Source organism: Bubalus kerabau, chromosome 4 (genome assembly GCF_029407905.1).
Source record: "Bubalus kerabau isolate K-KA32 ecotype Philippines breed swamp buffalo chromosome 4, PCC_UOA_SB_1v2, whole genome shotgun sequence".
Taxonomy (NCBI): Eukaryota; Metazoa; Chordata; class Mammalia; order Artiodactyla; family Bovidae; genus Bubalus; species Bubalus kerabau.
The window spans coordinates 22,500,858-22,524,005 of record NC_073627.1 but is presented as its reverse complement, the minus strand read 5'-3'; the positions used below and the strand labels follow the sequence as shown (position 1 = coordinate 22,524,005).

The following is a 23,148-nucleotide window of genomic DNA, read 5'->3' as shown; positions in this document are numbered from 1 at the left end:
ACTGAGCTGCACCTGCCTGCCAGGGAGCCTCTGCTAAGGGAAGGAAGCTGCAAATTAGCCCTCTGCCTCCCTTCGTCCTATTTCTAAAAAGTCTGACTGAGATGCTCTGTGTGCTTCTCGGCACTTCATCTACTCCATTGCTCCCAGCAACAATGATAAACTTTGCTTGGTCCTGTAGAATCAATGACCTTGAAGGTGTTTAGGCTGAGAAAAAAATGTAGCTCCAAGACCATCAGATAAAGTCACAGTGGCAAGGGACCTTAGGGACCATCTGACACAGCTGGGGAAAGGGAGGCATAGAAAGAGCAAGGGGACCCACACGTGGTAAGAGCTAACACCCTCAGACCCCTCACCATATGCAAGCACTGGGCTACAAATTTTATGGCGACTGCCTTGTTTAAGGGGCTTCCCTGGTGGCTCAGTGGTAAAGGATCCATTCTCCTGCCAATGCGGGAGACCTGTGTTCAATCCCTGGGTGGGGAAGATCCCCTGGAGAAGGAGATGGCACCCCACTCTAGTATTCTTGCCTGGGAAATCCCATGGACAGAGGAGCCTCCTCGGCTACAGTCCATGGGTTCTCAAAGAATCAGGCATGACTTAGCAACTAAGCACTCACACCTTGTTTAATCTTTGCAGTGGCCCGGGAAGGTTGACCCTACTATTATCCCCGTTTCACAGAGAAGGAAACTAAGCCTTAAGGGCAGAGTCAGGACTGAAACCCAAGTCTGGATCTTTCTGACACTAGGCTCATTCTTTTTTATTTTTTTCATTTTTTTAATTTAATTAATTAATTAAAAGCTAATTAGAGGCTAATTACTTTACAATATTGTAGTGGGTTTTGCCATACATTGACCTGAATCAGACTAGGCTCGTTCTTTAAGCGTATTTTTTCCTATAGCAAAATAGACAAATTATAAGCATCCGGCTTAATGTGGGATCTAGTTGTGGGGATCTTAATGTGGGATCCCCAGCTATGGAACTTTAAGCTACCACTCAGAACATTTCCAACTCCCTATAAATCTCATTGTACCTTTTCCTGGTCAATTGCCATCCATATCCCCCATTCCCCTAATATAACAATAATTCCAACTCCATCACCATAGATCAATATAGAGGTTCTCAGCCAGGGGCTATTTGGCTTCCCAAGGGACATTTCATAGTGTCTGGAGACATTTTGTTCGTCACACCAAAGGGATACTACTGGTATCTGGAGGACAGAGACCAGAGATACCACTGAATACCCTACAGTGCACAGGACAGCCCCTGCCACCAAGAATCCTCCAGCCCAGAAGGTCAATTGTGTCCAGGTTGAGAAGCCCTAGATCAGCCTGCTCATGGATTTAATGATTTCATTACAGCAGCAGCCTCAGAGGCATAGCCAACTCCAAAAAGGAAGTCTTGTAATACTGAGCTCTTTCTAGTCCTACAACCACGTGATGCCTGACTCAGCCTGTGCATGTTTGACCAAGAGGCCACATGGAGGATATGACCTAGGGCCCGGGGCCAGGGTCCCTGCTGAGGAGCCTGGGGTGTGCCTGAGACTCAGGGTCCACTTAGGAAGCCCACCAGAGGAGGCCTCACCTTCACGCCTAGTCACTCAGTCATGTCCGACTCTTTGCCACCCCATGGACTGCAGCCCGACAGGCTCCTCTGTCCACAGGATTCTCCGGGCAAGAATACTGGAGTGGGTTGCCATTTCCTTCTTAAGCCAAAAATAAAGGGCCTTGAGCTGGCCTCTCAGAAGCCCAGAATAGAAAGAGAGGTTCCAGGGCTGAGAATGGTGGACCCAGGACTCAGGCTTCCAGGTTCCACTTACCAAGGAGGCCATGGTGGCCGTGAATGGCCTCCTGGGAGCTGCCCTCTGCCCACAACAGCCTGAGGGGCTTGGTGGGATAGGCCAGGGGCTGAGGTGAGGTGACTTGAGGTTGTCCTGGAAACCCTTTTGCTGATTCTGCAATACCAGAAAGGAAAGTTCTGAGTCAGGGCTTTCTTGGCCTTTGTTGTCTTCAGGTGGGGAAGTGGGCCTGCATCTCCCTTTGCAGGTGTCAGCATCAGGGAGAGAGCCAGGGTGGGCCTCGGTGCTCCAAAACCTGGTGAGACCAGGGATTTAGCCTTACCCCTGACCCTGCCCAGCTCTCCTGCCCCAAACTGATGGCTCAGCTCTCTCGCTGAAAAGGTGTGATTCAGCCCAAAGCAGGAGCCCTCTCTCTCTCTCAGTGGGGATCAAAACAGACAAGAAGGTGATTAATGGAACCTGCCAGGCCTGGAATGACGATCCTCCCGGGGCTGAAGAGCAGGTTCAGCCAACGCCCCTCAGAGGAACAATAATCACAGGTCCTCTGGAGGCCCACGGTGGCCAGGACATGCCTCTCTCACAGGGTCAGGGCACAGCCCCTCCCCACCCCTCCCGAGGAGGGTATGCGATGCCTTGACACAGGAATGCCTTCCTCTGACCACGAAGTGAACCCCAGGACCCACAGAGCGGGGGACACCTGCCAGCACTCCTAGAGGGACCTGGGCAGAGAGCCATATGGGGAACCCTGTTTCTCCTCTCTCAGCCCTGGGTCAGATGGGACAGGACCCAGTGATGGGGCTGAGGCCCTGCTCACGGGTTTAAAGCTCCCTTCTTTGCTTTCTGGCAAAACTACAGATTTAGTCCCCTCCTCTATAACATTTCCAGGGAGAGGGGGGGAAAGCCCCATGTATGAGAAACCCTGCAGAAGAGGCTCGTCTTGAGAGGTTGTCACTGAGTCTGCACAACAACAGGTGAGGGGTTTTATTTGGCCCCATTTTATAGATGAAGCAGCTGAGGGAGACGAAGTCACTAGTCCAAGGTCGCCGTGAAGTCAAGATTTAAGCTGGCATCTGGCTCTTGCTACCTTACCGGTAGGTTAGTGTCTCCAAGCCTTGCTGAAAACTCAGTGTCTGAACTCTGAGTATCCCATTCCGTATGTGTTAAAACATAATAGAATAACACTAGCTAACATCTTGAACACTCTGTGAAACGCATTACATGCATGACTTTATTTGGTCCTTTTAACAACTCTACTATTTTAATCATATCCTTTTTGCAGATGAGGACTTAAGGCCCAGAGGGGCTGACGGCATTGCCCAAATCTGACTTTGTCAGAGCCAAGATTCAAACCTCTGGCTCTAGGGTCTGCACCCTTAACCACTGCCTGGTTAATCCCTTTCAGACCAGGGCTAGCACTGTCCCATCCAAAGACCAGCCTCTGTTGCCCTCGCCATTCTCAGGCCTCCTCTCACCCAAGACCCACCTGGTGGATGGTCCTGCAGCCCACAGAGGTTAGGCCTGTGAACTGATGGCCGGGGGGTCAGCCTGTCTGCTGTCTGACCTGATTTCTCAGGTACTTCGGGGGATTTCCCGGGTACTCACTCAGTGCAGAATGTCAAAGCCTAAATCGTTGTAGAAATTTCCCATTCAACCCCCTCATTTCACAGGTGGGGGATACTGAGACTTGGAATGCAGAGACCCAGGGCAATGGGAAAGAAAGAGAAATACGTGGATTTCTAGATCGACCGCTGATTCATTGGGGGCCTTCCATTGAGATGACTTCTAAGTTTCCTTCAGCAATGCCCTGTGGGGCTCTGGTTCTCAAAGATTTATCCAGAGTCACCAGACTGTTCATCTGCAGAGCTGAGGCCTAAACCCTGCTTCCAGCTCCTAACCAGAGTTCCTCGCTTGAATCTTGGATCAGGCTCCTGCCTCCTTCTGTCTCTCCCGGGACCACTGGGGGTCTGGAGCCCAGACTGGCTGTGCATGCATGTGCATGCTCAGTCACTTCAGTCGTGTCTGACTCTTTGTGACCCCATGGACTGTAGTCTGCCAAGCTCCTCTGTCCATAGGATTCTCTAGGCAAGAATACTGGAATGCGTTGCCATTCCCTCCTCCAGGAGATCTTCCTGACCCAGGGATGCAACCTGTGTCTCCTGCACTGCAGGCAGATTCTTTACTCACTGAGCCACCTGGGAAGTCCCCAGTCTGGTTGACCACCTCCCAAAGGGTCTTAAGGTTCCCCGACAGGAGAGAGTCACCTTGTAAAAAGCAGATCCTGCCCAGATGATGGACCCAGGCCCTCTGGGCATCCTGCATCCTCAGAAACACCTGCTTGACACAGCAGTCCTCAGGAGCCTTCTTCAGATTAGCCTCAAAGTCTCAGGGCTTTATATTTCTACATACTCAGCTTTTTAAAATCCCTGTTATTACCACCTGAGTTCCCCAGAAACCCATAGAGGCCAGTACAGGCTTTGAATTAAGTGGACCTGAGTTCCAACCCTACATCTGCCATAGACTGGCTGTGTGACCTTGGGAAAGTTACTCAACCTTTCAGTGCCTCGGTGGCCATAACAGAAAAACAGGCATCAGACAGTGAGTATGTGAGAAGCACCTGACATCCAGGAGCTCCCAGAAGGCGGAAGGTTCCTCTCCCCTCCCTGTTACAATGAGGAAATGCAAGCTTCTTGTTGTTAGATGACCCATCAGAATATTCTTCGGTCCTCCGTCCTGTGCCAACTCATTGCTTTGCCTCCCTCTCTGGTTCCTGCAGCCAGCATGGCACCTGCAGCAGCCAGACAGGAAACAGCTGGTGGCATTCCGGTTTTATTTCCCCCACTCAGTCTTACGTTCCCTGAAGACAGGGGCTTTTTCAAATACACCTCTGAATATCTTTCCTGGCAGAGGGCAGCGCTGGCTAACTGCCTGAAAAGTTGTTTCAGAGACACGTTGTCTGCTGGCTTTAAATGAGAAGGAATATGTAGCAGAAATTGTATCCAGTGAGGTCACCCCAGCTCCAAATCTCATGGGAAAAGCTGGCATCATTTTATTTTCCTTCATGCAGCCAGCTGCCCATGGAGGGACAGGTGACCCTTAGGTGGGCACACACCCAAGACACCAGTGAATGTCCAGAGCCATGCCTAAGGCAGGAAGGAGCAAAAGAGAAAAAAGTTCATGCACTCATGCAATAAATATTTACTGAGAGGCCCCGCTGAGGACTCAGCTGTGCATGGAGCAGACACCGCCCCTGCCGCCACAGGTCTCCCGGGTCAGGCTCCCCTCTGAGGTCTCAGGATGCAGAGCAGCTCATCGAGAACCTCAAGATCATCTTGTCCAATCAGAATCTTCCATGTAAAGATGGGGAGACTGAGACCCAGAGGGGGACAGGGACTCAGAGTCCTCAGTGAGAAAGGTGGGCATGCCCCATGCCTGCTCTGAGAAGGCCAGCCTGAACCCAGGACACACCCAGAGCCCTAATCCCTAGTCCCAAAGCTGCCCTCTCAGCAGCAGAGGGAGGCCTGATGCCTGCTTCCCGAATTGGCTAGAAACTTAGCCCAACCTCCATCCAGGGGCAGGCAGGAGGTGGCTGTCTATGCCTGGAGACAATTTAAGGACTCAGCCTGGCATGCACTCTCCCTGGAAGTGGGCATCTCACTCCAGGGTCAGGCAGGGGACAGAACTTGGCAAATTGCAAGGCCCTCTCTGATAGCCTGTCCCTGAATCCCAGCAGAGCAGGCCAGCAGAGCAGGCAGGGGTACTCCAAGAAGAGAGAAGCAGCCTCCCTCCCCCTAGCTCAGGGTCTGGTCTCTAGAGGAGGCTCACTGGATGAGGGATGGCTGAGCCCCATTCTGCCCTGCACTTTTGCAGATGTGGTTATTTTTGCAAACAAAGAAGACTCTTCTGTGGCTGTTTAGGCCTGAGATCTCTCAAAAGAGACCTGGATATCAGTGATGCAGGAGCAGTAGCCCAGCTACCAGCATCAACAGTGGGGTGGGAGAGTGTCCCAAAGGAGCCTGGCTGAGCCCCAGGATGTCAGGGACTTGGCACCTGGTGCTCGGGGCTTGAACCGCAGCGTGAGAGACCAAGGTTCCTTGTGAGGACAATCTTTCTGACCATATTGGCTGTGTGACACTTGAACAGTTTGCCCCTAGAAGTCAAGAAATGAGTTTCAGACCAGCACACCCTCTAAGAAAGATGTCGCCGGCTTCTGTCACACCCCCCCCCCCACACCTCCCGGCATCAAGGGAAAAGCAAGGGTGTGGAATCGGAGAGACAGTCCCAGACCCAGTTTCACTATTTCCTAGCTTGTGGCTTCATGCATGTGACTTAGCTTCCCTGGGCCTCAGTTTCCTCTTCTGAAAACTGCTGCTCAAGTCTGGCCTCAATTTCAAAAGCTTTTGGGAGAGGAAATGAGACACCATCCATTGAATGCCCTGTCCAGAGCCTGGCAGGGTGCAGTGTTAGTTGCTCAGTTGTGTCCGACTCTTTGCCACCGCCTGGACTGTAGCCCGTCAGGCTCCTCTGTCCGTGGAATTCGCCAGGCAAGAATACTGGAGTGGGTAGCCATTCCCTTCTCCAGGGGATCTTCCCGACCCAGGTATCCAACCCGGGTTTCCTTCATTGCAAGCAGATTCTTACCATGGGAGTGTACAGACACTAATAAAATCCCTTTCCTCCCCCACCCCCACCCCCCAGCCCCAGGGAAATCTGGCCTTGAAGTGTGCATTTGGGAGACACATTCTAGATTAAATCCCTCTTAGAAAGAACAGATGCCCCTTCTTTCCAGCTAGGGTTGCTGGAAGAGGAGTTTCACCCAGTGAGACCCACGGGGTGCCTCTCAGAATGCCTGGCCCTCCCCACAAATGATCTGATTCTCAGTAGAACAGCAGTGCCTCCTATGTGATCTTCCCAGCAGGACAAAGAAACCGGTTCTCCCTCTCCCTTCTCCCTCTCCCCTCAATCCTCTCCTGAGCCCAGTTCAACCAGGGCCCAGAGTTCTCTACTTCCTCATTCCCTGCCCTCTATCAGGGGCTATGGTCTTCTCTGATAGCTCAGCTGGTAAAGAATTCATCTGCAATGCAGGAGACCCCAGTTTGATTCCTGGGTCAGGAAGATCCCCTGGAGAAGGGATAGGCTACCCACTCCAGTATTCTTGGGCTTCCCTGGTGGCTCAGATGGTAAAGAATCTGCTGCAATGTGGGATACCTGAGTTTGATCCCTGGGTTGGGAAGATCCCCCGGAGGAGAAGATGGCAACCCAGTCTAGAATTCTTGCCTGGAGAATCCCCATGGACAGGGAAGCCTGGTGGGTTGCAGTCCATGGGGTTGCAAAGAGTCAAACACAACTGAGTGACTAAGCACAAGCACATCAGGGGCTATGGATTCCAGAGGAACAGCCCCAGAGTGGAGGCAGCAAATCAGGTGTGTGTGGATGTCACTGCTCTAATGAGCCCTTAGGTAGAAATTGGGGACGGGGAGCAGGATTTGGATGAAGAAGGGCAGTAAGGGCTGGAGTTGCTTTGGACTTGGAATTAGAGAAATCAGGGAGGGCTTCCTGGAGCTGGTGTCTTTCCCTCTTGGCGCTTTCAGTGCCTTGTAGGGAGATGGCATCTTTGGGGGGATGGGGGCCAGGTTTGCAGGGGGACAGAGATGGGAAGTGGCTCAGCCACTCTTGACGTCAGGTGTGCCTGGCTGGAAAAGAGGGGAAATTAGGGAGCATGTGGTGAGAGCTGGAAGCAAGGGGGAAGGTCCTGGCAAATGGCTGTGAAGAACCAGGGCCTGGGATCCCAGAATAAGCCATGAACTTGGAGTCATACAGGTGTGGGGCCAGCCCTGCTACTTACCGTCCAGCCGTGAGGTCACTGGACCAATCATCAGCCTGACCACCTCATTTGTAAGTTTCCCATCTCAACTCTAAGTTCCCTCATCTCTAAGATGGCATAATAAAGCCTGACCACCAGCAGTTGTATTAAATGAGACCCGTGAGTGGGTGTGCCTAGCCCAGTGCCAACCATACAGTGGTGAACCAGAGCCGTCTACGCAGTCAGTCATCCAGTAAGTAATTAATCCATGTCTCAATGTGTTTACTTTGTGTTAAGTACACCACACCACTCTAAGGAACCCTGTTTCCTGCTTCCGTGATCACTAAATGGGGTCAGCCAGACAACAAGTCGTCCGATCAGCCTGGCTCGTCCGAAGCGACCCAGACACCCCAAAGAGTGACTGTGCAGGGAAGAGGTCAAAGTCAGGGAGAGATGGCAGCAGGTGGGCCTTGGCCTTTCTCAGAGGCCACCAACAAGAAAAACTGGACATACTACTGAGGGATATTTGCAAAAGGAAAAGCAAGTCTTTATTGCATGGACATGGTACAGACCATGAACTTGTTACACAGTACAACTGTTTCTTGCACCTCCCTCCTCTATCGGAGGCAGGAAAGCTGGAGGGGGCAGGGGAGAGCATGGGAAGCACCCAACTAAGAAACGAAGGACCCCTTGGACCAGACCCTCTGAAAGCAGAGCCTGGAATTTGCTTTTCCGGTCCCTCTGGCCAGCTTTCTGCTCAGCCTGGGGAGGGCAGGGGTGGCAGGGGCATCTCCCCTGCACTGGGCTGTTAGATTTCTCTCTTTCTGGAAGAAACCACCTTCCCGTCCACAGACTCCTCAACGTTGATGCGGACCTTGCCGCCACCGCCACCTCCCAGGGAGGCTGTAGAAAGAAGGGGCAAGTTTGAGAGTGGGAGACGCTCCCTGTACTCCCTCCAAAGGGGGCCAGGGCCTCGGCTGAGCTCTGAGAAGACTGGACAGCACCCCTGAGAATGGCCATCAGCCAATCCTTCCAGAGCTGCCAGGACAACTGGTGCTGAATTACTCATCAAAAAGATAGGCGGGAGCAGTGGCAGGTATGCCCTGCAGTGAGCAAGAATGTCAGAGCTTTTAAGCTGCTCATAAACAGGAAGTAATCATGGGCATCCATCCATAAGTACGGGGCTTCCCAGGTGGCACTAGTGGTAAAGAACCCGCCTGCCAGTGCAGGAGACATAAAAGACATGGGTTTGATTCCTGGGTCGTGAGGATCCCTTGGAGGAGGGTATGGGAACCCACTCCAGTATTCTTGCCTATGGACATGAAGAGCCTGGCTGGCTACAGTCCAGGGTCGCAAAGAGTCATACACGACTGACACGACATAGCATGCTGCTGCTGCTGCTAAGTCGCTTCAGGCGTATTCGACTCTGTGCGACCCCATGGACTGCAGCCCACCAGGCTCCCCCATCCCTGGGATTCTCCAGGCAAGAACACTGGAGTGGGTTGCCATTTCCCTCTCCAATGCATGAAAGTGAAAGGTGAAAGTGAAGTCGCTCAGTCATGTCCGACTCCTAGCAACCTCATGGACTGCAGCCCACCAGGCTCCTCCATACATGGGATTTTCCAGGCAAGAGCACTGGAGTGGGGTGCCATTGCCTTCTCCACGCATGCATCCAAAAGTCCATGAAGGTGGGGCCTAGGCAGGAGCTATGCCCTGGATAAAATTTGCTCATCCTGGAAGGTTCTCCATAAGTCTTCAACCCCAACCCTACCAGGGACTGACAGAGGTCCCACTGGAGGAAGAAGTACATATTGGAATGGGCATCCAAGTAGGGTAGATGCTTGGTCTCTTTCTCCTTCCTCCCCATTCCAAGGGTATTTGTGATTTCAACAATTTCTCTCCCCCCTCAACTCAGGAAGAGTTAAGCCTCTTACCTTCTCTGGTACCAATGCCAGCCATCCTGCAAGAGAAAGGGAAGCAGATGTAAGCAAAGGACAGAAGCTCAGGTCTGCCTACAGGGAGACAGCTAAGCAGTCTTCTCCACCCCTACCCCCATATCTGACTTCTCTAAAGGCTGGGACATCCTGCAAGCCCTCCAGACCTGCCACCCCCAAGCAGATAGATTCTAATCTTTAATAACATCCATCTATTTCCTGTAGGAAATGGAACCAGCATCAAATCCAAGACTACTAGTCCAATTCTATCATTTACAGAAAGCAGACAGGACCAGAAAGGTGACATGACCTGCCCAAGTTAATAGCCGATGACCAGAACAGAGTCCAGAACCTCTGACTCCACGTTCTGCTCTCTTTTCACTGTACACATGGCTGTGCCCTTGAGATGACTCTCCGCCCTAACCCCTTACTCCCCCTCTGCACCCCAGCCCCTGCCTGGAGTCCTGGCCCTCCAGCAGGCTGCGGTAGGTGGCAATCTCCTGTTCCAGCCGCGTCTTGATGTCCAGCAGCATCTTGTACTCCTGGTTCTGGCACTCCATCTCACTGCGGAGCTCGCTCAGCTGGGCCTCGATGCTGCTGATGAGACCCTGGATCTGCTGCAGCTGCGCAGCATAGCGGCACTCTGTCTCCGCCAGCGTGCTCTCCAGCCCGGCTTTCTAGTGAGGCAGTGGACCAGAGACACCACATCAGGAAGCCATCGAGGGCTTGGGGAGAAAGGCCAAATGGATTGCATGGAACCTCCCCCAGAGGGAGCTTGGGAACTCCAATGCTTAAAGCAGCCATGAAGGGTGGCAGAGGTGGGGAGGGGGAGGCTTGGCAGGAGGAAGAGGGGCATAGCAGGGATCCAGACCATGCTGAGCTGGGACTGCAGCTCAATCTCCAGCCCCTGTATCGTGCGTCTCAGGTCTGTGATCTCCGTCTTGCTGGTCTGGATCATCTCTGTGTTGGAGGCCACCTCCTTATTCAGCTCCTCTGTCTACAGGTCACACACAAGAGAAGTGAGCTCCATGGGCCTCCCAGGGGCTCAGGAAGCTGGGGAGAGGCCCACCAGTCAGACCCACCTTGCTAAAGAACCAGGCCTCGGCATCCCGGCGGTTCTTCTCCGCCATGGCCTCGTACTGCTCCCTCATTTCTGACAGCACGCGGGTCAGGTCCACGCCTGGTGCTGCATCCATCTCCACGTTGACCTGGCCAGCCAGCTGGTTGCTGAACTCCTTCATCTCCTTCAGGGTGGGGAGGGTGGGCATTCAGAGACAGAGGGCAGAAGCCAGAGCTAAGTCTGGGGTCCCACGTGCCAATCTTGGCTCCATCACTAATCACTAACACACCACGTGACCTCAGTTCTGCCCCGTATCCACCCTGGCCTCAGTTTCCCATGTCACATGAAGAGGTTTGATCGCACAGGCCTCTCAGCTCTGAGGGTCTCTCCTCCTCTCTAGTCTCTGGTCCTGCCAAGGGAGGACCTCAGACAGTAGGGCCCTTCTATGAGCTCATGAAACAGATCAAGACAGCAGTGCCCTCTGGCCACCTGGCCTGGCGATGCATCAGAGAAGATAAGGAGTCTGGGTCACCAGTGATCCTTCCCTCCATGGGGACCTCTGTGTTGGCGGGTGCATATTTGAATCTCTCAGCCCTTCAGCCAACTAAGAAGAGTCCCCAGTGGCCCCACTCTGCCTCCCACCAGCCCCAGCCCCTGCCTGATCCTCACCTCCTCGTGGTTCTTCTTCAGGTAGGCCAGCTCCTCATTCAGGCTCTCGATCTGCATCTCCAGGTCAGTCTTGGTCAGGGTCAGCTCATCCAGCACCCTGCGCAGGCCGTTGATGTCAGCCTCCACGCTTTGGCGCAGGGCCATCTCGTTCTCATGCCTGGAAAGGAAGAGGAAACCCAAGTGAGGAGGGCCGAGCGGTCTGGACCACTTGAGCTGGGGGACAATGCGGAAGGAGCGTACTTGAGTCTGAAGTCGTCTGCAGCCAGCCTGGCATTGTCAATCTCCAGAATGACCTGGGAATTTTTGATGGCAGCCGCCAGGATCTGCAGGACACAGGAAGCTGGTGTCAAGAGGGCCCCTCCCTCTTCCCTGTTGCTCTCCCTGCCCTGCACCTCACATGGGACCCCTTACGGACCATCTCCCCTCTGATACCAGCAACAGTAGGTGGTAGGGTCCCCAGGCAGAATCCAGCCATCCCATGCCACCCTCCTGGTCTCTGGGATAGGAAAGACCAAGGAGCCGGGGTGGCAGGGAATGCCCTGTGGGAACTGCCTGGCCAGGAGCAGGGTGACTTCTAGGGGTGCTCCACCAGCCTCTCCTGTGGACAACTCATGGTCGCTGGCCTCCTGCACACTTTAACACAGCCATGCATCTATAGAACATTCCAGTCAGCGGGAACCTTGAGGGCAGCTGCGGAAACTGGTGCAAGTGAGTGAAGGGTGAGTGAGGAGCTGGCAGAGTCCATGCCCAGTCCCAGGTCTCCTAAGGCTTTTGCCACCCAAGACATTCAGAGGGTGAGGCAGGCGGTCCTGGCGTTCAGGACTCCTAGGACCAGAGTTTCATCTCTGCACCCTTATTCTTGCAAAAGGAGCAAAGGAGAACTCTAGACAGAGCCCCACATGTGTGAGCACTGCTCCCATCTCAGCCCCTACTGGTCCAGACCAGATTCGCAGGATCCCCAGAACTGCCAGGCTGAGCAAAGTGTGCCCCCACCCACATCTGGAACGCATACCCCCCACTTGCCAAGGTTACACATCATTGCCTGGGCAGAAAAGGATTTCCCCCAGAGCAGCTGGTACCAGCTACCTGTTCCCCTCTCCCTAACCCCAGAGTCCTTACCTTGTCCCGGAGTTCATCGATGGTCTTGAAGTAGGGGCTGTAGTCACGCTCTGGGCTGGTCGGGCTCTGCCTCTGGTACCAGTCTCGGATCTTCACCTCCAGGTCGGCATTGGCCTCCTCCAGGGCACGCACCTTCTCCAGGTAGGAGGCCAGGCGGTCGTTGAGATTCTGCATGGTGATCTTCTCATTGCCGGAGAGGAGACCGCCATCTCCACTGCTGAAGTCACCGAAGCCACTGCCAAAACCCCCACCAAAGCCCCCTCCGAAGCCACCCCCATAACCACTACCGGCCCCTCCACCAAAGCCACCCCCATAGCTCCCCGCTGACCCCGAGGAGACAAACCTGGCAGAAGAAGCTGAGATAGTGCGGCTCCCACCACCCCCATAGAGACTCCCCCCACCAAAGCCTCCTCCCCCAGCCAGAAGGGAACCCCCCCGAGTAGAGCCACCCCCAAAAGTGGAGGAAGAAGTCTGCAAAAACGTGGTGGCCATGACCAAGCAGCAGTGCTGAGCTCTCAGCAGCACGAGAGAAGCTGGCAGGAGGCGCTGGCCGGACTGAAACCTGAGGGCTGCGCCTGTCACCCCCAGCCCCCGGGCTCCTTATATACCCCTCCCAGGGGGGTGTGGGATTGCGTCTCCTCCCCCAAAGGGAAGCCAACTCCTTCTGCGTTCCTGACAAACACAGCTGCCTGCACACCTCAACGTGGCTGGTGTGGGGTTTTTCTTTTCTTCCTTTTTTTTTTTTCAAATGCAACAAAGGAGATGATTCAGAATGAATGGTGTTTTGCCCCAGGCCATGATTTTAACACTTGGATTACAGGCTCATCTCTACACTCCAAGAGAAAACACGGAATGTAGGAACCTCGCATCACGTCTGCCAGGCCTCCGTCTGCCCTGTTAGTGGCTCAGGCCAACTCCTCCCTCGCCTGTCCTTCTCTGCTGCTTCCAGGCCGGGACCCTCACCCCCAGGCAGCTGGCTCCTGGCTCGCAGTTTGGGAGTTCACTTCGCAGGGCTGCTCCATGTGGTCCCTTTCACAGATCTGTGTCTAAGCCTGCCAGGCTCTGGGGATTGGTGGGCAAGGTGCATGGAAGAAGGCAGGGGCCGTGGGCATAAACTGAGGATGGGGGAGGGAGCCTGAGTCTGGTACCAGCTGAGGTGACCAGAGGGGCCAGCATCTGTCACTTCCCTGACCCTACAAATGGACTCTTCTCCTCCACCCTTCTCCTCCCCCATCCACAGACCCCTCCTACTTCTCCAGCTCCCCCCAGCCCTCTGTCCCTCTGCAGTGGCATTCCCACAAAAGCCAGCCAGCTCAGGGCTGACAAGGGGCTGATTGATAATCCCACCACCTGCCAACTACATGTCACTGAACCTTTACTTGCTCCTGGGACGAGTTGGGGCAAACCTCTGTAGATAAGATGGGAGCAAGTTCCAGAAAGCCCCTGCCTTCGCCAGCAAGAGGCATGTCGCTGCACAGCGGGCCCAGATTAACCCTGTTTGTCCTGTGAAGCGCCGCGGAGCTGGGGAGGGGCTCGACCCAGAGGGCTGTACATGCCTGAGCACTGCTGGGAGGGCGGGGATGGGGAAGCCTGGCAGGCGGACTGGAAGGCCCCTCCGAGATCTAGAAGGTCAACGCACCACCTCAAAGAGCAGGCTGCTGAAGCCGGAGAGGGGAGTCCAGCACTCAGGAGAGCCCTCTGGTCTGCCACCAGCTCGGGGCCCTGGTGTGCGCGGAGACCTGTGGTAGTGCCACTGGAAGGGTGGCCTGGCCCTCTGGCCTTGGCTCTGGGGTTTAGAGACAGCCAGGGGTGGAGAAGTGGGCCAGATCAGGCTAGAGCACCAGGAGGAGAATTCCTGGCCCAGAGCTGCAGCATCATGAAGCAGACGGCGGTCTGGAACCCCTCAAACCCAGGTTCAAGCCCGGCTCTATCCGTCACTGCTTGGGAACCTTGGACTTGGAAACTTTCAAGTCTAAGTTTCCTTCTGGCAACAGATCCTCTCAACTCCAACTAACGGAGAAGCCCTGAAGCCCAAGAGCCTCCATCCTGTGCCCCCATCTTCTGAGGGGCTGGATAGGGGCATGCACGTCCAATACTTAGGACTCCCAAGTACCCCTCACCTGGGGGGACATTTTTTTTTTTTTTTTTTGCCCTTGGGCATTAGATCTGTGAGTGAGCGTCTCACTCTTCCATAAACATCACCTATGGGGCAATGCAGATCATTGTCATCATTGCTCTAATAACAGTAATCACATGCTTCCACTGCACACTTGATAATTTACAAAGCACTTCTACACCCATGCCTCCTCTAATCCTTATGACTCAGAAGATATTCCCTGCCCCATTTCAGAAGGAATGAAAATGGGACTCAGAGAGGGGAAGCCATTTGTACAAGATGGCATAGCTAGTAAGGGGGCATCAACAGGACTCAGTGGACCCTCTGACACTCCAATCAAACAGGGGACAGGAAAAGAAGGTACTCCCCTCTTCTGCCAGACCCCAGAATCCTGCACCTGGGCTGGGCTGATGGAGGGGGATATTGTCCTGGTGGGGACGGAGAGGGGTCTCCTCCCTCAGCATCATACTGAGCCCGCTGCTGAGTGCTCTGCCCGGACAGTGTGGTATTGTCTTGTGGGTGAGAGGATATTGTCTTTTCCTCTGAAAGAAAAATAATCAAACTCAGATCAGCCATAGCTCATTAAAGCCTCTGCAGACATGATGGCCCCAGCAATTACCACGGGAACAATTACATGCCATCACCCTGGGGTGAGGGAGGGCTGGACCCCAGCCACGTTCTCTCTGCACCCTGACTCACCTCCAGCAGCCCCTCAAGGGGGCTTTCCCCACACACTCTCAGGCTCAGGCAGAGTGGAGCTGCCCCGGTCACAAATCCCTGGTTTCGGTCCAAATGGTTCCTATGAGCTCAAGGTCTGGGCAGCCGGGACCTCCTCATTAGCGCCAAGAGGGGATGGCTGGGCAAGGGTGGAGATCAAGCTCCATTTGGCTCCAGCGCAGACTGCAGCCCCGGGCCCTGGAGGCTGTGCCAGTTTCTGTCCTTGGCCCACTCCAGACAGACAGGTGGTCCCCAGAACCAGCTTTCCCTCCTCGGAATGGGACAGGGCAGCCCAGTGGAAAGAGCCTGGGCTGGACTCCACCTGGGTGTGACTAAATAGCTCTGAGCCAGGTTCACAACTTAAAATTGGGTCATTTTCCCACTTACATGAGGTACAGGGAAGAGTCAAAATCATAATGGTGTTGCCAAGGGTGGGGAGGGAGAATGGAGCATTACTGTTTAATAGGTATAAAGTCTCATTTTTACAAGATGGAAAGAGTTATGAGGATGGAGGGTGGTAATGGTTGTACAACAATGTGAGAGTGTTTAATGCCACAGAACTGTACACTGAGAAATGGGTGAGATGGTGAAGTTCGTTATGAGTATTTTGCAACAATAAAAAAAAAGGGGAGGGAAAAAACCCACTCACCCCTTTAACACCGGCCCCAGCTACCGGTCCACAGTGAGCATTCGAGGCACGGGGAGTGGGGGGGGTCTTCATGGATGTTAGAATCCTCCCTTGCCTCCTCCGGTCCCCAGGGAGATTCTCGGGACAGAGAGTGCATGCCCTGAGGCCTGGAGAATTCCTCATTTCTCTTTTATTAGTTATGTGGCTGTGGGTAATCAAGCCTCCTCACTCCAAGCCTCAGTCTACAGGTCGGAAAAATGGAAATAACTCCTGTCCAATCTGACTCACGATAGAGTGAGATGACGGACCGGAAATGCTCGCACACTGAAGAGATTGTGATGACCAACAGGCTGGGAAGACCCTCCCCTCCCCCAGATCCCCTCCACCTTCCTCCCTCTCCCTCTCCTCTACCCCAGCTGCTTCTCTCAGCACAGTACCCGTAGTTTCAGCTCCCAGACTGAGATGGGAAAGTGCCCCCCACCCCACCCCCCAACACACAAAGGAAGGCTTTATTCCTGTCACTCAGACCTGAGACCCAGTCACCAGCCCCACCTGCGTGGGCCCAGACCCCGCCCCACAGCCACATTCCTGGAGCCTCTGGGGCATAGGGGAGGGTTTCAGCTCTGACAACAGAGGCTTTCATGAACAGGGGACAAATATCTCCGGGCAGTCCCAGCCTCGGGGTGCAGCCAGGCCTCTAGTCTCTAGCTCCGAGGCCTCCACAGTGAGGTGGGAGGAGGGGACCGTAGGTGCCGATGTCCAGGATGTCGAGAGCGGAAAAGCTGAGGAGGTGGCAGAAGGGGCTCCTGTCCCCTGGCTGCTGCAGGGGAGGTGGGAAGTGCTGGTCTGGGGTCACCAGTCTGTGATTTGAAGCAAGCTAATGAGTCCCCAAGTCCCATGGGAAATAGTGAGAAAAGCACCTCCTTCCAGATGAACACCCAGTGTGGCGGGGTCCGAGATCTCCTCAGGGCAGTGCTGGGCACAAGCAGCAGCAAGAGTCACTGTGTCCAGAGGAGAGTTTCTGCTTCACTTGGCCCCTCCCTCACAGGGTTGGCCTGCTATTACAGACAGACCCAAGGGCCTGAATAGACCCGCTAAGCTTGAACCTCTTGGCTGGGGAAAGTGGGACTCATTTACCTTTAATTGGCCTCGGTTCTTGGCAGCTGAGCTATAAACCACAGGAGCAGGACCATACCCACCCAAGGGCATTGTTGTACCAGGAAGCTGGTACGTGCGTTCCCTTGTGGGCCCAGGACCGGCCCCAGGCAAGCCAGTTTGGAGGTCTGTATGGGAGGTCCGGGTCACAGCTGGGTCCTATTCCAGGCTCCGGGCCCAGGTATGGGCCGGTGGCCGTAAGAGGTTCATACGGGCTGCCAGGGGATGGACGGTGTCTGTACACGTGCACGTACACGCCTTGGTGGGGCAGCCTCTCCAGCCTGGCTCTGAGCTGACGCCTGCCCTCTGACCCAGAGTCCCAGTTTGTTTCTCCTTGAGTGTCAGCAGGAACTGCCTCAGGGGATCCCAGTCCTAGGCCTTCACACAGAGCAAGACTGGAATGTATTGAGGAAATGGCACAGGGATTATCATCCTAGGAATCAGGGGTACGGGTTGGCACCTGGGTTAAGAATCAGGAAATGTGGATTCTGGTCCTAGCTCTGCCATTGGTTGTTGTGTGGCCTTGGTCAAGTTATTTAACCTCTCTGAGCCTGCTTCCTGCTCTATATAGGATATAACTTGCTAAGCCGTTTCAGTCATGTCTGACTCTTTGCAACCCTATGGACTTTGATTAAATGGCACTTAGCAGGTGCTCAGTAAACATTAATTACAGATAAACACACACCAACCCTTGGGGGCAGTTCAGTGGGAAAAAAAAAAACAATAAATCTGGAAGAAAAAACCACAGTTTCAAATCCCACCCTTGCCTTGCATTAGAGCAGTATAGATACGCAATAAACATACAAGTCCAACTCTGTGACCCCATGGACTATAGCCCTCCAGGCTCCTCTGTGCATAGAATTCTTCAGGCAAGAAAACTGCAGTAGGTAGCCATCCCCTTCTCCAGGGGATCTTCCCAACCCAGGGATCAAACTTGGGTCTCCTTCATTGCAGGAGGAATCTTTACCATCTGAGTCACCAAGGAAGCCCTATCCTTCCATAAAATGGTAGCAATGCTTATTTCACAAGCTTGTTTTAGGGAACTGGTGAGATAAGTGAAGACCTCTGGAAAGTGGAATTATGGTAATAGCTACACTTTGTGATAGCCCTCCCTTCCCTTTCCTGGGACATGGTGGATTCTGGTTCAAATGAAACCAAGACAATAAAATCTAAACAGTGCCAAAGCCGGGCCCACCTCCATGGACTGAAATAAAAAACCCAACATCCATCTTCCTTTGGGCCATAAAGTTTTATTGGCGGGTCAGGGGGAGAGGCAAGGGTAAGGGTCCCTCCCCTCCCATGCCTCTACCCAGGGGAATTCCTTCTGCAGCAGAGCAGGAAAGCCAGGAGGCCGCCAGACTCAGAGGGCCTTCGCAAGGGACAGGTCATTGAAGTAGGCGTCCTGGCCCTCCAGCAGGTTTCGGTAGGTGGCAATCTCCTGCTCCAGCCGGGTCTTGATGTCCATGAGGTGTTGGTACTCCTGGTTCTGCCGCTCGGTGTCAGCTCGCACGTCACTCAGCTGGGCTTCGATACCGCTGATCAGCGCCTGGATCTGCGCCAGCTGGGCTCCGAAGCGAGCCTCCGTTTCCGCCAGTGTGCCTTCCAGGGCGGCTTTCTGGATGCAGAGAGAGGGAAGAAGGCTCAGCAGAGCCTGTGCCCAGAAAGGGTCCAGGCAGAGCCACCGCCCAGGCTGCCCAAGGCTACAAGGACATAAGTGTGAATCCCACAGGGCAGAGGGCACCTACCATGCTGAGCTGAGACTGCAGCTCGATCTCCAGGCCCTGGAGGGTGCGCCGCAGGTCGGTGACCTCCGTCTTGCTGATCTGCAGCTGCTCCGTGTGGCCAGCAACCTCCCTGTTCAGCTCCTCGGTCTGCAATGAAAGGAGGCAAAGGGAATAGCACTGAATCAGACCCTTGCCTGGGAGCATTCAGCCTCCTCTCCTTGCCACCCCTCCAGGGAGCACCTGCCTCCCCCTCCATACCTGGCTGATGAACCAGGCCTCAGCATCCTTCCGGTTCTTCTCAGCAATGACCTCATATTGGCTTCTCATGTCACTCAGGATCTTGGCTAGGTCGATGCCCGGAGCAGAATCCACCTCCACACTGACCTGGCCACCCACCTGGCCCTTCAGCACACTCATTTCCTGGAAAGATACAGCAGAGATGGGCATGTCAGGGCCCAGAGCCTGCTGGCCCTGAGCCAGGTCACTCCCCAATACCCCAGGCCATGGCGGGAGAGGCTGGTTTTCAGGTGCAGACCTAGGACCCAGCACTGGGGGACAGACGGAGTCACCACCATCTGCTGTTAGAACCCTTGAGAGCCACAATCCACACTCAGGGTCAGGTCAAGAGGGCCGCAAATGTGGCCACAGTCAGGGGATACAGGCTAAAAATGTCCTTATCTGGGGAACTGGGCTAGGGTGGATGGGATGCCCAGCATGAAACCCACCTCCTCATGGTTCTTCTTCAGGTAGGCCAGCTCCTCCTTCAGGCCTTCAATCTGCATCTCCAGGTCAGTCCTGGCCAGGGTCAGCTCATCCAGCACCCGGCGCAGGCCATTGATGTCAGCCTCCACGCTCATGCGCAAAGCTTGCTCCGTCTCAAACCTTTAAGAGGAAATAGTCGTAGTCATGCCAGCATTTCCTCTGCACCTCTGAAGATCTCCCCACGTCCCCTGGGCTCAAGGTCCCATGGGGGATGGAGAGTGCTTTAGACCAGCTAGGGTAGGTGAGGGAGGCATCCATTTCCCCCCATGGCCCTGAGCCCCCGAAGGGACTGCCTCCCCTCCCCTGCTCTGGCTTCTGCAGCCCCCAAAGTAGAGACACTCACTTGGTGCGGAAGTCATCTGCAGCCAGACGGGCATTGTCGATCTGCAGGACTATCTTGGAGTTCTCAATGGTGGCACCAAGAATCTGGGAGGCAGAATGCAAGAGGTTGGCACCAGCTCAGCATACAGGCAATGCCCACCCACTTTCTTCCCAGAGAAGCAAAGGAGTGTGTGTGTCCCCGGGCCCCTGGAGACCAAAGCTCCAGCCACCCCAGGCTGCCTGCTCTCTGGGCGGCCTTGAAATCAGTCCAGGCCTGAGAGCTGGAACAGGAGAAAATTACTACCAAGGAGGCTGACCCAGGGGGAAGGAGATGGGCAGGGGCAGGGGAGAGTGGTAAGCCTCAGAGGGAAAAGTCTCCAAGACCTGTACCCAGGGAAACTCTTAATGGTCTTAGGGAGTCAGCCTCTAGTGATCTGCAGACCAGATGCAGCAAGAATAGGGGTTACCCCATTGTCCCACCCCTACTCAAAGCACATTCTGCCTTCAGGGAAGGGAATTTCTTCTGTTGAGCATCTGTTAAGTGTCAGCACTTCGCATCTCCTCTTTTGGGCAAACTGTATTTCCTAGTGTAGGTCACTGTTTTACAAGTGTGAAAGCACTACCCTAGTTGTTTACTTTTCTAACTCTCCTCATCTGGAGGACTGGTCTAGGCACCTGGCACCCATCACCAGGCCAGGCACAAGGTGGGTCCTGGGCTATGTTGTGGGGGCTGTGTGTTTGGAGATCCAACATGTCCGCCTACCAACGCAGGAGACACAAGGGACGTGGGTTCCATCCCTGGGTGGGGAAGATCCCCTGGAGAAGGAAATGGCAACCGGCTCCAGTAATTTTGCCTGGAAAATTCTATTGACAGAGGAGCCTGGGGCTACAGTCCATGAGGTCGCAACGAGTCGGACACGACTGAGCACACTCGCAAGCATGCACAGCATATGAGACTGTTAAACGTCCCACTGGCTCCTGAAACATTTCTTCTGGACGAGCTCCCAGCTCCTGCTCTTCCCCGTAGGGTGGGCGGGGATCAAGCCCCACCCTGAAGGACCCTGAGCACCGCCCAGGAAGAGGCTGGAGCTGGGACCTGTCTCCACCCACAGAGCATTGGGCCTCCACACCCAGGTTTTCACGAGCTTGCATTCATCACTCTCACTCGGTCCAAGGGCCACAGTGAATGTCCCTCCTTGACCAGGGCCCAGAGGCGGCCTCTCCCATTCTTCCCAGAGGTCCTCGGAGTCCCAAGTGGCCCCCTGGGCAGAGGAGGCCTTCACCCTGAGCGTGAGGGAAACCAGACCCCCGCCCCTGCCCGGAGTAAAGGAATGCAGAGGGCCCCAACCGGGACAGCAGGAGACGGGTGTGGCCTGGTGTGGACCGAATTTCTCCCTGGCCAAACTCTTGCATATTCCTGTTGTCACGGCGACTCGGGCCCAGACCTCAGGGCAGCCCACATTGTGCCCCAACTCCTGCTACTTCCGACCCCTTTTCCCAGGCCTAGCGGACCGGAGCGCCTTCCTCCTCCAGCCCTGCCACACTAACCCGCCCCGCCCTCCAGGCTTCACTTCCTGGCCCATCGTCCTGCCCCTCCTCACCTGCCGGCTTCGCTCAGCCGCACCCTGTGGGCCTCCCACATCCTAACGGGCTCGCTCCCGCCCCGCCGGGAGGTGGCTCGGGCACCCTCCGCTCCCGCCTCGGGCCTCGCCCGGCCCGCGGGGCTGGGTTTCCGCGGCAGGTGCACTTCCCCAAACCGGGCCACGGCCCACCTGGTCCCGCAGGTCCTCTATGGTCTTGAAGTAGTGGCTGTAGTCGCGGGCGGGCCCGGGCCCCTGCTTCTGGTACCAGTCGCGGATCTTCACCTCCAGGTCGCCGTTGGCCTCCTCCAGGGCGCGCACCTTCTCCAGGTAGGAGGCCAGGCGGTCGTTGAGGTTCTGCATGGTGAGCTTCTCGTTGCCCGCCAGCAGCCCGTCGGAGGTGGCCAGGGCGCCCGCATAGCCGCCGCCGTAGCCCCCGGAGGACGAGGACACGAAGCGGGCGGAGGACACCGACACGCCGCGGCCACCTGAGCCCCCATGGATGCTGGGCGCGCGGAAGGCGCCTCCAGCCCCGAAGCGCATGGAGCCGCCGCCCATACCCCCGAAGGACGAGGTGGACGACGACTGGCGATAGCTGTAGGAAGTCATGGCGAAGGAGGACGAGGCGGCACCGGTCGGAGTGGCTGCGGTCCGTCGGCAGGAGGAGTGGCGAGAGGCCCTCACCTGGCGCCTTTTATGCCCGGGGCGGGCGGGAGAGGGGGAGGGGGGACGGTGTCAGGCGGCTATCTGAGCGCCCTGGAATTTGCAGGCTCCTGATTGCAAATAAGGGCGCTCTCCCCATTGGTCAGTTCCTGGCGGCTCAGCTTCCTCCTCTCCCCTCCCAGGGGCCAGAGGCTCCTGCCCTCCGGAGAGCTGCCCCACCCCAGCCCACTCCGAGCCCCAGCCCCACTAGCACACTCACACTTAGACACCCCCGCAGTTCACATGCTGACCCCATTAAGATCACCCTGAGTTTGACACCCCCCAGGAATTACAGTCCTTCTGAGAGTACAGATCACTCACTCAAAGTCCCCCTCCCCATCATACTCCGAGCCCCTTACTTATGAGCAAAATTAACCCCCCCAAAAGTACATTCTCCTGATTCCTACATCCCCCTGGGAATTACCACCTCTCTGAAGCTGTCCCTTGGGCTCGCCCATGCCCTGGCCCCCCCTCAAGTACCCCAGATGGAGGTACTCTGAGCTGCAACCTCCCAGGCCTCCTGAGACAAAGCCACCCCACCCTATTATGGCTGGACGGGGCCCCAGGGTGACAAGAGACTCCCGGGGACAGCTGTTGGGAGGGTATCTGCAACTGGACTGTAAAAAGCACAATTACCCTGACCCCCAACCTGAGGGCTGATCCCCCGTTCAGCGCCTCTCTTCTCCTACCCACCCCTCTACCAGGACAACCCTCTACCTCCAACTCCAAAGGCATACATTCTGAGCCTAGAGAGTCAAGTAACTCACTCATGAGACTTTTAGCACCTGCTGCCCAGAGACAGGATAGAATCCCTCTGTCCTTGTGAGCATCTCCAAGCAGGGTGTCAAAGGCTGAATCCTCTTGAGTCTATTTGTCCTGTCCTAGTACCCGGATAAATAGATGGATTGCCAGGAAGGGTGCTCACGCTCACCATGGAGAGTTTGGGTAATAGAGGAAGGTGCCCCTCCACTCCACACACGGCCCCAAGCCCGCTCTTCACCCAGTTCAGTAGTTCCACCACCTTTTCGATCACCTTGGAGGCCCCCGTGCCAGACACTGCAAGGTC

The 23,148-nt window shown here is 55.2% G+C and overlaps 2 protein-coding genes across 3 annotated transcripts; both read right to left on the bottom strand.

Moving 5' to 3' along the window:
• Window positions 1-8,147: 8,147 nt before the first annotated feature.
• LOC129651216 (keratin, type I cytoskeletal 15) lies at window positions 8,148-12,869 on the bottom strand. 2 transcript variants are annotated; one of them, XM_055579916.1, is made up of 9 exons: window positions 12,827-12,869; window positions 12,378-12,787; window positions 11,499-11,581; window positions 11,259-11,415; window positions 10,612-10,773; window positions 10,401-10,526; window positions 9,986-10,206; window positions 9,530-9,555; window positions 8,148-8,498 (listed from the first exon to the last, which is right to left on the bottom strand). In XM_055579916.1, the coding sequence occupies exons 1-9, from the start codon at window positions 12,867-12,869 to the stop codon at window positions 8,404-8,406; spliced, it is 1,323 nt and encodes a 440-aa protein (XP_055435891.1). In that variant the 3' UTR covers window positions 8,148-8,403. The 2 variants fall into 2 exon arrangements, with proteins under 2 accessions (XP_055435891.1, XP_055435890.1); XM_055579915.1 differs by having other exon boundaries at window positions 12,378-12,869.
• Window positions 12,870-18,223: 5,354 nt separating this feature from the next.
• KRT19 (keratin 19) lies at window positions 18,224-22,017 on the bottom strand. The gene is made up of 6 exons (XM_055579917.1): window positions 21,573-22,017; window positions 19,823-19,905; window positions 19,443-19,599; window positions 18,976-19,137; window positions 18,739-18,864; window positions 18,224-18,608 (listed from the first exon to the last, which is right to left on the bottom strand). The coding sequence occupies exons 1-6, from the start codon at window positions 21,987-21,989 to the stop codon at window positions 18,354-18,356; spliced, it is 1,200 nt and encodes a 399-aa protein (XP_055435892.1). The 5' UTR covers window positions 21,990-22,017; the 3' UTR covers window positions 18,224-18,353.
• Window positions 22,018-23,148: the final 1,131 nt, after the last annotated feature.